At 67.7% G+C, this 12294-nt stretch overlaps 1 protein-coding gene across 1 annotated transcript; it reads right to left on the reverse strand.

Annotated features, from left to right (window-relative positions):
- Positions 1-1521: 1521 nt before the first annotated feature.
- Positions 1522-11026, reverse strand: GRK1 (G protein-coupled receptor kinase 1). Its single transcript, XM_068929501.1, has 8 exons — positions 10942-11026; positions 8999-9929; positions 7534-7661; positions 6490-6647; positions 5433-5516; positions 4451-4575; positions 2963-3164; positions 1522-1802 (listed from the first exon to the last, which is right to left on the reverse strand). The coding sequence occupies exons 2-8, from the start codon at positions 9920-9922 to the stop codon at positions 1522-1524; spliced, it is 1902 nt and encodes a 633-aa protein (XP_068785602.1). The 5' UTR covers positions 9923-9929; positions 10942-11026.
- Between the last annotated feature and the right edge of the window lie 1268 nt (positions 11027-12294).

Consider the following 12294-nt stretch of genomic DNA (forward strand, 5'->3'; position numbering starts at 1 on the left):
GGACCTTGGGGACATGGGAGGACATGGGAGGGCTCTTGGGGACATAGTGGGACACTGGAGGACCTCGGGGACATGAGGGGACCTTGGGGACATGGAAGGACACGGGGGGCCTTGGGGACAAGACGGGGGGGACACTGGAGGACCTCGGGGACATGAGGGGACCTTGGGGACATGGAAGGACACGGGGGGCCTTGGGGACAAGACGGGGGGGACACTGGGGGGCCTTGGGGACCTGGGGACGTGGGAGGACATGGGTGGGATCTTGGGGACATGGGGGGACACCAGGACACGTGGGGACACGAGGGGACCTTGGGGACATGGAAGGACACGGGGGGCCTTGGGGACAAGACGGGGGGGACACTGGGGGGCCTTGGGGACCTGGGGACGTGGGAGGACATGGGTGGGATCTTGGGGACATGGGGGGACACCAGGACACGTGGGGACACGAGGGGACCTTGGGGACATAGAGGGGGGGACAGAGGGATGCAGGGGGACATTGGGGACATGGGGGGACCGGGGGGGGTCCCCAACACACCAGGCGCCTCACACCTGGCAGCAACAACCACAATTTATTGTGCACCCGCGGCTGGGGGGGGGGGGGCGGACGCCTGGGCCCCCTGGAGGTTGGGAGGTCAGGGGGGGGGTCCCCATTTCTGGGGCTCCCTGGGGGGAAGACCCCCCCCATTTTGGGGATTTCCCATGAGTTTTCCCATCTTTGGGGCCCCCCCCATGGGTGTTCCCATTTTTGGGGTGCTTGGGGGGAGTCCCCATTTTTTGGGTCTCTTGGGGGGGGGTCCCATTTCTGAGCTGCTTGGGGGGTCTGGTGGCCCCTCTCCATTTTTGGGGGTCCCCTGGGGGGAGGTTCCCATTTCTGGGGTGCTTGGGGGGGGTGTAGACCCCCCTCATTTTTGGGGTCCCCTTGGGGGGGGAAATTCCCATTTCTGGTGTGCTGGGGGGGATGTAGACCCCCCTCATTTTTGGGGGGGTCCCCTGGGGGGGGTCTCATTTCTGGGGTGCTTGGGGGCTGTAGACCCCCTCATTTTTTGGGGGGGTCCCCTGGAGGGGGGGGGTCTCATTTCTGGGGTGCTTGGGGGGGTGTAGACCCCCCCTCATTTTTGGGGTCCCCTGGGGGGGGGAAATTCCCATTTCTGGTGTGCTGGGGGGGGTGTAGACCCCCCCTCATTTTTGGGGTCCCCTGGGGGGGGAAATTCCCATTTCTGGGGTGCTTGAGAGGGGTGCGAATCCCCCCCTCATTTTTGGGGTCCCCTTGGGGGGGGAAATTCCCATTTCTGGTGTGCTGGGGGGGGTGTAGACCCCCTCATTTTTAGGGGGGGGGTCCCTTGGGGAAGGGGGGGGGAAAAAATCCTCCCATTTCCGAAAGGGTGATGATGGCAGCCCCCCCCCCAAAAAAAACCAAAAAAACCCCCAAAAAACTCCATTTTGGGGGCTCCCCATTTTGGGTTGGGGGGGGGCGGAAACGGCCCTTCCTCCTCCTCCTCCTCCCAAAAAAATGGTGGCTGCTCAGAGGAGGCGGCAGGTGGCGGAGCGGGGGCCGGTCCGGGGGTCCAGGTCGGGGGGCAGGCCGCCCCCGGCCCCCCAGGCGTTCAGCTCGGCGAAGACGCCCGTCTCGATCAGCTCCTGCTGCCAGGCGGCCGCCACCGTGCCCGTGGCGAAGGCCGCGCACGCCGCCTCGTCCCCGCCGTCCAGCTCCGCGTCCCCCGCCGACGAGAAGGCCCCCACCTCGCCCAGGTCCCGGGCGTACACCCGCCCGGGGTCCGGCACGAACGGCGCCTCCACCAGCCCTGCCGCCGCCGCCCCTTCGCTCGCCAGGACGCCCCGCGGCAAGCCACAGACGACGACGCCCCCCCGGCCCGGCCCGGCTCGGCCCGCCGCTCCCTGGGGCTCCCCGGTGCCCCCCGGGTACTCCCCGGTACCCACGAGTACTCCCCGGTGCCCCCCGGGTACTCCCCTGTACCCCCCCCGAGTACTCCCCTGTACCCCCCCCCGAGTACTCCCCGGTGCCCCCCGGGTACTCCCCGGTACCCACGAGTACTCCCCGGTGCCCCCCGGGTACTCCCCAGTACCCCCTGGGTACTCCCCGGTACCCCCGACTACTCCCCTGTACCCCCCGAGTACTCCCCGGTGCCCCCGGGTACTCCCCGGTACCCCCCAAGTACTCCCCGGTACCCCCCGAGTACTCCCCGGTACCCACGAGTACTCCCCTGTACCCCCCGAGTACTCCCCGGTGCCCCCGAGTACTCCCCGCTACCCCCGAGTACTCCCCGGTACCCCCCCCCCCCGAGTACTCCCCGGTGCCCTCGAGTGCTCCCCGGTACCCCCCGAGTACTCCCCGGTACCCCCCGAGTACTCCCTGGTACCCACGAGTACTCCCCGGTACCCCCCCCCCCCCCCCGGGTACTCCCCGGTACTCCCCGGTGCCCCCCGGGTACTCCCCGATACCCACGAGTACTCCTCAGTACCCCCGAGTACTCCCCGATACCCCACGAGTACTCCCTGGTACCCCCCCCCCCCCCCCGGGTACTCCCCGGTAACCCCCTCGGGTACTCTCCGGTACCCCCGCGTACTCCCTGGTACCATGAGTACTCCCTGGTACCTGTCAGGTACTCCCCAGTACTCCCCAGTGACGCCCCAGTACTCCCCAGTACCCCTAGGTACTCCTTGGTACCCCCCCCCCCCCCGGGACTCCCCAGTACCCCTCGAGTATCTCTGGTATCACCGGGTACCCCTGTAACCCCCCGAGTACTCCCTGGTACTCTCAAGTACTCCCCAGTCCCCCCCCCCCTCGGGACTCCCCAATACCCCTCAATCCTCCCCGATACTCTCGGTCCTGGGCCACCCGGCGGGTATGGGGACCCCGTTTCGGGAGCACCCAGCAGGTGTTGGCGCCCCGTTTTTGCAACAGCCGGCGGGTATGGGGAGCCCGTTTTGGGCCGGGGGTTACCTGCCTCGAGGCGCCCCCAGTTGAGGCCGGCGAAGAGCGGGTGCCCCTTGAGCTGGGCGCAGTCGGAGCCGCTGAAGCCCAGGCGGGCGCCGGGGTCCTTGGCCAGGAGCCCCTCGCAGGCGGCCCGCGCCGCCGGGCTGAACCGCTCCGAGTAGCTCACGGGGTCGTGCAGGATCCGGCGCGTCACCTCCGCGTTCTCCACCTGCGGGGACGGGCCGAGGGCGGTGACGCCGGGGACGCCGGAGGCGCGGGGACGGCGCAGGGCGATGTGGGGACGAGGCGCGGGGATGCAGGGCGATGCACGGGGACGAGGCGCGGGGACAATGCACGGGGACGTGGGGATGAGGCACGGGGACATGGGGACAATGCACGGGGACGATGCACAGGGACATGGGGACAATGCACAGGGACGATGCACAGGGACATGGGGACAAGGCACGGGGACATGGGGACAATGCACGAGGACGATGCATGGGGACATGGGGACGATGCAGGGGGACAGGGGACGATACACAAGGGCGATGAACAGGAACGAAGGGTGATGCACAGGGACGATGCACGGGGACGTGGGGACGATGCAGGGGGATGGAGGACAATGCATGGGGACACAGGGATGATGCATGGGGACAATGCATGGGGCCAGGGGACATTGCATGGGGAGGTGGGGACGATGCACGGTGGATGATACACAGGGACGTGGGGACCATGCAAGGGGACAATGCACGGGAGTCGGGGACGTTGCACAGGGATGTGGGGACGATTCACGGGGCTGTGGGGACAAAGCATGGGGGATGATACATGGGGACATGGGGATGATGCACGGGGGCTGGGGACATTGCACAGGGCCAAGGGACATTGCACGGGGACATGAGGACAATGCACGGGGGCTGGGGACATTGCATGTGGACATGGGGACAATGCATGGGGACATGGGGACAATGTACGGGGACATGGGGACAATGCACGGGGGCTGGGGACAATGCATGTGGACATGGGGACAATGCACGGGGACATGGGGACAATGTACGGGGACATGGGGACAATGCACGGGGGCTGGGGACAATGTACGGGGACATGGGGACAATGCACAGGGGCATGAGGACAATGTACGGGGACATGGGGACAATGCACGGGGGCTGGGGACATTGCATGTGGACATGGGGACAATGCACGGGGACATGGGGACAATGTACGGGGACATGGGGACAATGCACGGGGGCTGGGGACAATGCATGTGGACATGGGGACAATGCACGGGGGCATGAGGACAACGCACGGGGGCTGGGGACAATGCATGGGGGCTGGGGACAATGCATGTGGACATGGGGACAATGCAGGGGGCCGTGGGGCCAGGGGACATGGAGCTGTGGGAACACAATTAACAGGGGACAGTGGGGACATGGGCACGAAACCAGGAGCACTGGGGTGACTTGGGAGCACTGGGGGGGAGGGGAGGGGCCAGGAGGGGGCCCAGGCGTCCGGCGGCACCTGCTCGCCGCGGCTGCGGAAGGGCCCCTTGGCCGCGATCATCTCGTAGATGGTGACGCCCAGCGTGAAGTAGTCGACGCTCCAGTCGTACTCCTCGTCCCGCAGCAGCTCGGGCGCCATGAACCCTGCGGGCCCAGGCGTCCGGGCAGCACCCACCCATGGGCCCAGGTGTCCGGGACCTGGAGGTCTTGGTGGCCAGGCAGCACCCACCCCCGGGCCCAGGTGTCCAGGACTTGGAGGTCTTGGTGGCCAGGCAGCACCCACCCCCAGGCCCAGGTGTCCAGGACTTGGAGGTCTTGGTGGCCAGGCAGCACCCACCCCCGGGCCCAGGTGTCCGGGACCTGGAGATCTTGGTGGCCAGGCAGCACCCACCCCCGGGCCCAGGTGTCCGGGACCTGGAGGTCTTGGTGGCCAGGCAGCACCCACCCCCGGGCCCAGGTGTCCAGGACTTGGAGGTCTTGGTGGCCAGGCAGCACCCACCCCCGGGCCCAGGTGTCCAGGACCTGGAGGTCTTGGTGGCCAGGCAGCACCCACCCCCAGGCCCAGGTGTCCGGGACCTGGAGGTCTTGGTGGCCAGGCAGCACCCACCCATGGGCCCAGGTGTCCAGGACTTGGAGGTCTTGGTGGCCAGGCAGCACCCACCCCCAGGCCCAGGTGTCCAGGACTTGGAGGTCTTGGTGGCCAGGCAGCACCCACCCCCGGGCCCAGGTGTCCAGGACTTGGAGGTCTTGGTGGCCAGGCAGCACCCACCCCCGGGCCCAGGTGTCCGGGACCTGGAGGTCTTGGTGGCCAGGCAGCACCCACCCCCGGGCCCAGGTGTCCAGGACTTGGAGGTCTTGGTGGCCAGGCAGCACCCACCCCCGGGCCCAGGTGTCCGGGAGCCAGGGGCCCAGGCGTCCAGGAGCGTGTACTGTCCTCCTGCTCCCCATAGCTGGGGTCTACCCAGTGTCCCCCCGTGTTCCCCGCCGTGTCCCCCCAATACCTGGGGTCCCCGCGTACCCCCGGGTTTTGGTCTGTCCCTCCTTGAGCTCCACGGCCAGGCCCATGTCGGAGATACGCACGTGCCCTGCGGGTCCCCGTCACCCCCCTTTGTCCCCTTTGTCCCTCCATGTCCTCCATGTCCCTCCATGTCCCTCCATCTCCTCCATGTCCCACCATGTTCCTCCATGTTCCCCATGTTCCTCCATGTCCCCCCATGTCCCCTCATGTCTCACCATGTCCCCCGTGTCCCACCATGTCCCTCCATCTCCCCCATGTCCTCCATGTCCCTCCATCTCCTCCATGACCCTCCATGTCCCCTCATGTCCCTTCATGACCCCCCATGTCCTCCATGTCCCCCCATGTCCCTCCATGTCCCCCGTGTCCCTCCATGTCCCTCCATGTCCCCCCATGTCCCCCCATGTCCTCCATGTCCCCCATGTCCCTCCATGTCCTCCATGTCCCACCATGTCCCTCCAGGTCCATCCATGTCCCTCCATCTCCTCCATGTCCCCCCATGTCCCCCATGTCCCTCCATGTCCCCCCATGTCCCTCCATGTCCCCCATGTCCTCCATGTCCTCCATGTCCCTCCATGTCCTCCATGTCCCCCCATGTCCCCCCATATCCTCCATGTCCTCCATGTCCCTCCATCTCCTCCATGTCCCACCATATCCCACCATGTCCATCCATGTCCATCTCCTCCATGTCCCCCCATGTCCCCCATGTCCCTCCATGTCCTCCATGTCCCTCCATGTCCCTCCATCTCCTCCATGTCCTCCCATGTCCCCCATGTCCCCCCATGTCCTCCGTGTCCTCCATGTCCCTCCATCTCCTCCATGTTCCCCCATGTCCCACCATGTCCCTCCATGTCCCTCCATCTCCTCCATGTCCTCCCATGTCCCCCATGTCCCCCCATGTCCTCCGTGTCCTCCATGTCCCTCCATCTCCTCCATGTTCCCCCATGTCCCACCATGTCCATCCATGTCCCCCCATCTCCTCCATCTCCTCCAAGTCCCTCCATCCCCCCACGTCCCCCTGGGTCCCCGTGTCCCCCCGGCACCGGCGTCGTCCAGCAGGACGTTCTCGGGCTTGAGGTCGCGGTAGACGATGCGGTGCTGGTGCAGGTGCTCGAGGCCGCACAGGATCTGGGCGGCGTAGAACACGGCCCGGGGCTCGGGGAAGCCGGGGTTGGCCTCGTCCACGTGGTACACGTGGTACCTGCACGCCCCACACACGCTAAGCACACGCTAAGGGCACGGGGACACGCCGGGTACGTGAGGCTCAGGGGAGCCGTGTTGCTCCCGGGCCCTGCTGCACGCGTGATGCCTGTGGGACATGGCACCACCTATGCCGTGCACACGCTAAGCACATGGGAACATGCCGTGCACATGCTAAGCATGCGGGAACACGCCAGGCTCATGAAGCTGGGGGGGGGGAGTCATGTTGCTCCCCATCCCTGTTGCATGCGTGATGCCTGCGGGACACAGCACCACCCACACCATGCACATACTAAGCACATGCTAAGCACATGCTAAATGCACGGGAATACGCCAGGTATGTGAGGCTGGGAGAGCCGTGTTGCTCCCCGTCCCCGCTGCAGGTGTGATGCCTGTGGGACACAGCACCACCTGCACCGTACACATACTAAGCACATGCTAAGCACATGCTAAGCACACGGGAATACACCAGATATATGAGGCTTTGGGGAGCTGTGTTGCTCCCCGTCCCTGTTGCACGCATGATGCCTGCGGAATATAGCACTGCCTGCACCATGCACATGCTACGCACATACTAAGCACATGCTAAGCACACGCAAAGCACATAGGAACACACCAGATATATAAGGCTTTGGGGAGCCGTGTTGCTCTCCGTCCCTGTTGCACGCATGATGCCTGTGGGACATAGCACTGCCTGCACCATGCACACGGTAAGCACATGCTAAGCACATGCTAAGCACATGCTAAGCACACGGGAATACATCAGACATATGAAGCTTTGGGGAGCCGTGTTGCTCCCCGTCCCTGCTGCAGGCGTGCTGCCTGCGGGACGTGGCGCCCTGCACACGCCGAGCCCGGGGGAACACGCCAGGCACACGCGTGCTCACCGCAGGTCGCCGCCGTTCATGAGGGTCATGACGAGGCAGAGGTCGGTCTTGGTCTGGAAGGCGCAGGCCAGCGCCACCACGAAGCGGCTCTGCACCCGGGCCAGGATCCGCTTCTCCACCAGCGCCGCCTGCCGCACACGCCGAGCGCACGCTGAGCGCACGCCGAGCGCACGCCGAGCGCATGCCGAGCGCACGGCGAGCACACGCCGAGCACACGCCTAGGACACGCCAAGCACATGCCGAGCACACGCCAAGTGCGCGCCGAGCACACGTTGAGCACGTGCCGAGCACACGCTGAGCACACGCGAAGTGCACGCTGAGCACGTGCTGAGCACACACCTAGGACACGCCAAGCACACGCCAAGCACACGCCAAGCAAACGCCAAGCGCGCGCTGAGCACACATCAGGTCCACCCCTAGGAGGACCTAGATACTCCCAGGAGGATCCAAACCCCCCTGGAGGACCTAGACCACCCCCCGGAGGACCTAGACACCCCTAGGAGGACATAACCCCCCCCCCCGGAGGACCTAGACACCCCTAGGAGGACCCAGCCCCCCCCCCAGGAGGACCCAGACCCCCAGGAGGACCCAGACATCATTGCACCCCCCCAACCTTCCCCCCCACCCCTGGGAAGACCCGATCACCCTCCCCCCACCGCCCCCGCCCAAAGGGACCCAGGCGTCCGGGATGGTTTTGTGTGTGTGTACGCACGTGCACACACAAACACACGCACGTATACGCATGTATATGTGCATGTATGTGCACACGTGCGTGTAAGTGTGTACTTGCATGTGTGTATGTGTAGCTGTGTGTGTGCATATGTACGTGTGTGAGTGTATGTGTGCACATGTGTATGTGTGCATGCATGTCTGTGCATATGTGTGTGTGCACATGTGTGCGTGCATGTGCGTGTGCATGTTTTTGTGTGCGCATGTATGTGCATATGTGAACGCATGTGTATGTGCATGTTTTTGTGCATGCACGTGTGTGCATGTACATGCGTGCACGTGTGTGCACGCCTGCATGCACACGTGTGTGTGAATCGGCGTGTGTGCATATGTATGTGCGGGTGTGCATATACATGTGCGCACGTGTGTGCCCACAGGTGCATGTGCGCATAGGTGCATGCATACGTGTGCATGCGTGTGCATGTTTGTGTGTGTGTGCATATACGTGCGTGCATGCGAGCGTGCGCGTGTGTGTACATGCATGCGTGCGTGTGTGTCTGTGTGCATGCATGTGCATGTGTGTGTGCATGCATGTGCATGTGTGTGCGTGTGTATGTGCATGTGTGTGCGTGTGTGTGTGCATGTCTTTGTGCGTGTGTGCATATAAGTGTGCATGCACGTGTGCATGCACGCGTGTGCGCGCGTGCAGGCATGCCCATGCGTGTGCATATACGCGTGTGCACGCGTGTGTGTCGTCCCCCCCCCCAACCGCCACCGCCACCCCCACCCCGGGCACCTCGTAGCCCCGGTGCTTCTTCAGCCGCTTCTTGTTGAGGCGCTTGTTGGCGAACATGCGGCCGGTGGCGCGGCGCTGGCAGGCGCACACCTCGCCGAAGCCGCCCCGGCCCAACACGCGGAAGTCGCGGAAGGCCTCGCCGCCCCCCGCCCGCCCCTCCAGCCACTTGAACTGGGCGAACCGGGCGAACTGGGCCGATGCCCGATACGGCCCCCAAGCCCGGGCCTCCAGGAAAGCCAACGTTTCGCTCCGCGCTCTTCCCAACGCTCCCGGCTCTCCGGCCGACCCTTCGACCGCCGCTTTGGCTTCGTCGCTCAGGAAATGGCAAACGAACGAACCGGCCGGGGCGAAGAAACGAGCCAGGGCGGCGGCGGCGGCCGCCGGCCGTTCGGCCTCTTCGCAGCGCTCGTAGGCCTCCGCCGCCTCCCACAGCGCCCCGGCCGCCGCGAATTCGCCGCTTTCGGCCAGGAACTGCCGGAAAAGCAGCTTCCCGATGGGTTGCTCCAGGCACTGGGAGCGGAAGGTGATCTCCTCGTCAAGATGGCCGCCCCCGTGGGCGCCGCCATCTTGGGCGCCGGCGGCGGCGGCGCCGGCAGGCGCTTGGGCGCCACCTAGGGGAGCGGAGGAGGCGCCGCCGACATGGCCGCCCCCGTGGGCGCCGCCATTTTGGCCAGCGGCGCCGGCAGGCGCTTGGGCGCCACCTAGGGGAGCGGAGGAGGCGCCGCCGACATGGCCGCCCCCGTGGGGGCCGCCATCTTGGGGCAAGCCGGCTAGACGAGCCCGTAGGGCCTCGCACTGGGAGATGTGGGGCAGGCGGAGGCCGGCCCGGTGTTTCTTGTCGCGGCGGCAGTCGCCGGGCCCCCCGCCGCGGGCCGACACGTAGGCCGAGTTGGCCACCACCGTCTCCAGGCCGCCGATGTCCATGGCGGGGCTGTTACGGAGCGGGGAAGGAAAGGGGGGTGGGGGGGGGGAGCGGTGAGGCCCCTCGTGCGACGCACGAGGGACCGGATGGCTGCAGCTGGTGGCGGGGGTTGGGGGCTGCCCCCCAACTAGGTGTGGTCGGGGTGGGGGGGTAAGCCCTCGTGCGACGCACGAGGAGGGCATCCCCCCCCCTCCACGTCGCCTCCCCCTTAGGGGTCGGGGGGGCGCGGGAGCCCTCGTGCGACGCACGAGGTGGAGGCAAACGTGGCCTCCCCCCCCCCAAATTTGCACCTAGGACCCCCGTGCCGCGGTGGGGGAGGGGCATAGCCAGACCTTAGGGATTAACCCCGCCCCCACCGAGGTCACGGGAGGGTCTTAAAGGGCCAGGGCTATAATTAGGGCCGGGGAGGCGGGGAGGGGGGAGGTAAGCGGCTCAGCGGGACGCGGGCGTAAGCCGCTTTCACGGCCCCTCGCACGAGCGGAGGGGGGGGCCCCACCCCCCAGCCCGAGCTGTCACGCTATGGGAGGAGGGGGGCATCCCACAATGCACCGGGGCCTCAAAGGATGCTGGGAGAGCCCCCCCCACCCCGCTCCTGCTGTACCCACGATGCTTTGCAGCAGGGCAGCAAAGGATGCTGGGAAGGAAGAGGGGGTGCCCGGGGGAGGGGGGGGGGGACTAGGGACCCAGGCGTCCGGGGGCCTCTCACCGATCCGCCACCCCCGGGGACCCAGGCGTCCGGGAGCTCCTTGCTCTAAGTATGAGGTCTCACAGCCCCCCAGGGGGCCCAGGCATCCGGGGGTGCCCTCCCCCACCCCCCCCAAAAGGACCCAGGCGTCCGGGTGCTCTCAGGGGACCCAGGCGTCCGGCTGCTCCCGCTCCCACTCCGCACTGCACGGGGACCCAGGCGTCCGGGGTCCATCCCCATCCTCCCTCAAGGGACCCAGGCATCCGGGCGGGCCCCCCTCCCCCTTCCCACCCCTCCCACCCGCCGAGGGACCCAGGCGTCCGGGCGCCCGCTCACCGGCCGCTCCTTGCGCAGCTCCGCTGGCCCCGGCGCCGCCGGCCGCGCTGGGATTAACCCTGCCCGGGATTAACCAAATCCCCCGGGGGCGGTCGGGCCCTGGGGTGGGGGGGGCAGTTGGGGGGGGACCCAGGCGTCCGGGGCCCCACCCTGCCCTAGGGACCCAGGCATCCAGGTGCCCCCCATCCCTGGGGCCCAGGTGTCCGGGCCACCCCATTCCCAGGGGCCCAGGCGTCCGGGTGCCCCCCTGCCCTAGGGACCCAGGTGTCTGGGCCCCCCCCCATTCCCTGGGGCCCAGGCGTCCGGGCCACCCTCATTCCCAGGGACCCAGATGTCTGGGAGCCCCCCCAACCCCAGGGGCCCAGGCGTCTAGGCAGCCCCCATCCCCAGGGGCCCAGGCGTCCGGGCACCCCCCCCATCCCTGGGGCCCAGGTGTCCAGGCCACCCCATCCCCAGGGGCCCAGGCGTCCGGGCACCCCCCCCATCCCTGGGGCCCAGGTGTCCAGGCCACCCCATCCCCAGGGGCCCAGGCGTCCGGGCAGCGCCCATCCCCAGGGGCCCAGGCGTCCGGGTGCCCCCCATCCCCAGGGGCCCAGGCGTCTGGGTGCCCCCCATCCCCAGGAGCCCAGGCGTCCGGGCCGCCCCCTCCCCAGAGACCCAGGCGTCCGGGTGCCCCCCTGCCCTAGGAACCCCGGTGTCCGCCCCCCCCCCGCCACCGTCTCCGGGGGCCCAGGCGTCCGGGCGGCCCTGGCACGGTCCCCGCCGGCGGTGCCAGCTCCGGCTGCCGGCCGGGCTGGAGCCGTTACCGGGGAGCCGGGAGCCGGCGGCCCCGCACGACCCCCGGGGCCCAGGCGTCCGGGCTCCCCCCCACCCACCTCCACCCTACCCGGATGCCTGGGGTGGGGGGGGGGGCTCCCGGATGCCTGGGTCCCTTGGGGGTTTGCAGGGGAGGGGGGTTCCCAGGAGGTGGGGTCCGGGGGCCCCTTCCCCCCCCCCCCACAAGGGGCCCAGGCGTCCGGGCACTGTGTCCTCCCCCCCCCCCCACCACCATGCCCTTTCCCCATGTGGCCAGACCAGTCCAACCAGTTCAGCACTGGGGGAAACTGGGAGCGGGGCCGGGGCGTCCACATTCCCCGGACGCCTGGGTCCCCTTGGCGTGGGGGGAGGGGCGCCCGGACGCCTGGGTCCCCCAAGGGGTGGGGGGAGGGGGCTGGTTTCTCCCCACACCCTTGACCCCGGTTCACCTCCCCTCCCGGGCCCCGCCCCCTATTCGGCCACGCCCCCTGGAGCCACGCCCCCTGGAGCCACGCCTCTTCCATTGGCCACGCCCCCCGGGGGGAGGGGGAGCAGTTA

This window comes from Struthio camelus, unplaced genomic scaffold (assembly GCF_040807025.1).
Source record: "Struthio camelus isolate bStrCam1 unplaced genomic scaffold, bStrCam1.hap1 HAP1_SCAFFOLD_87, whole genome shotgun sequence".
Classification (NCBI taxonomy): Eukaryota; Metazoa; Chordata; class Aves; order Struthioniformes; family Struthionidae; genus Struthio; species Struthio camelus.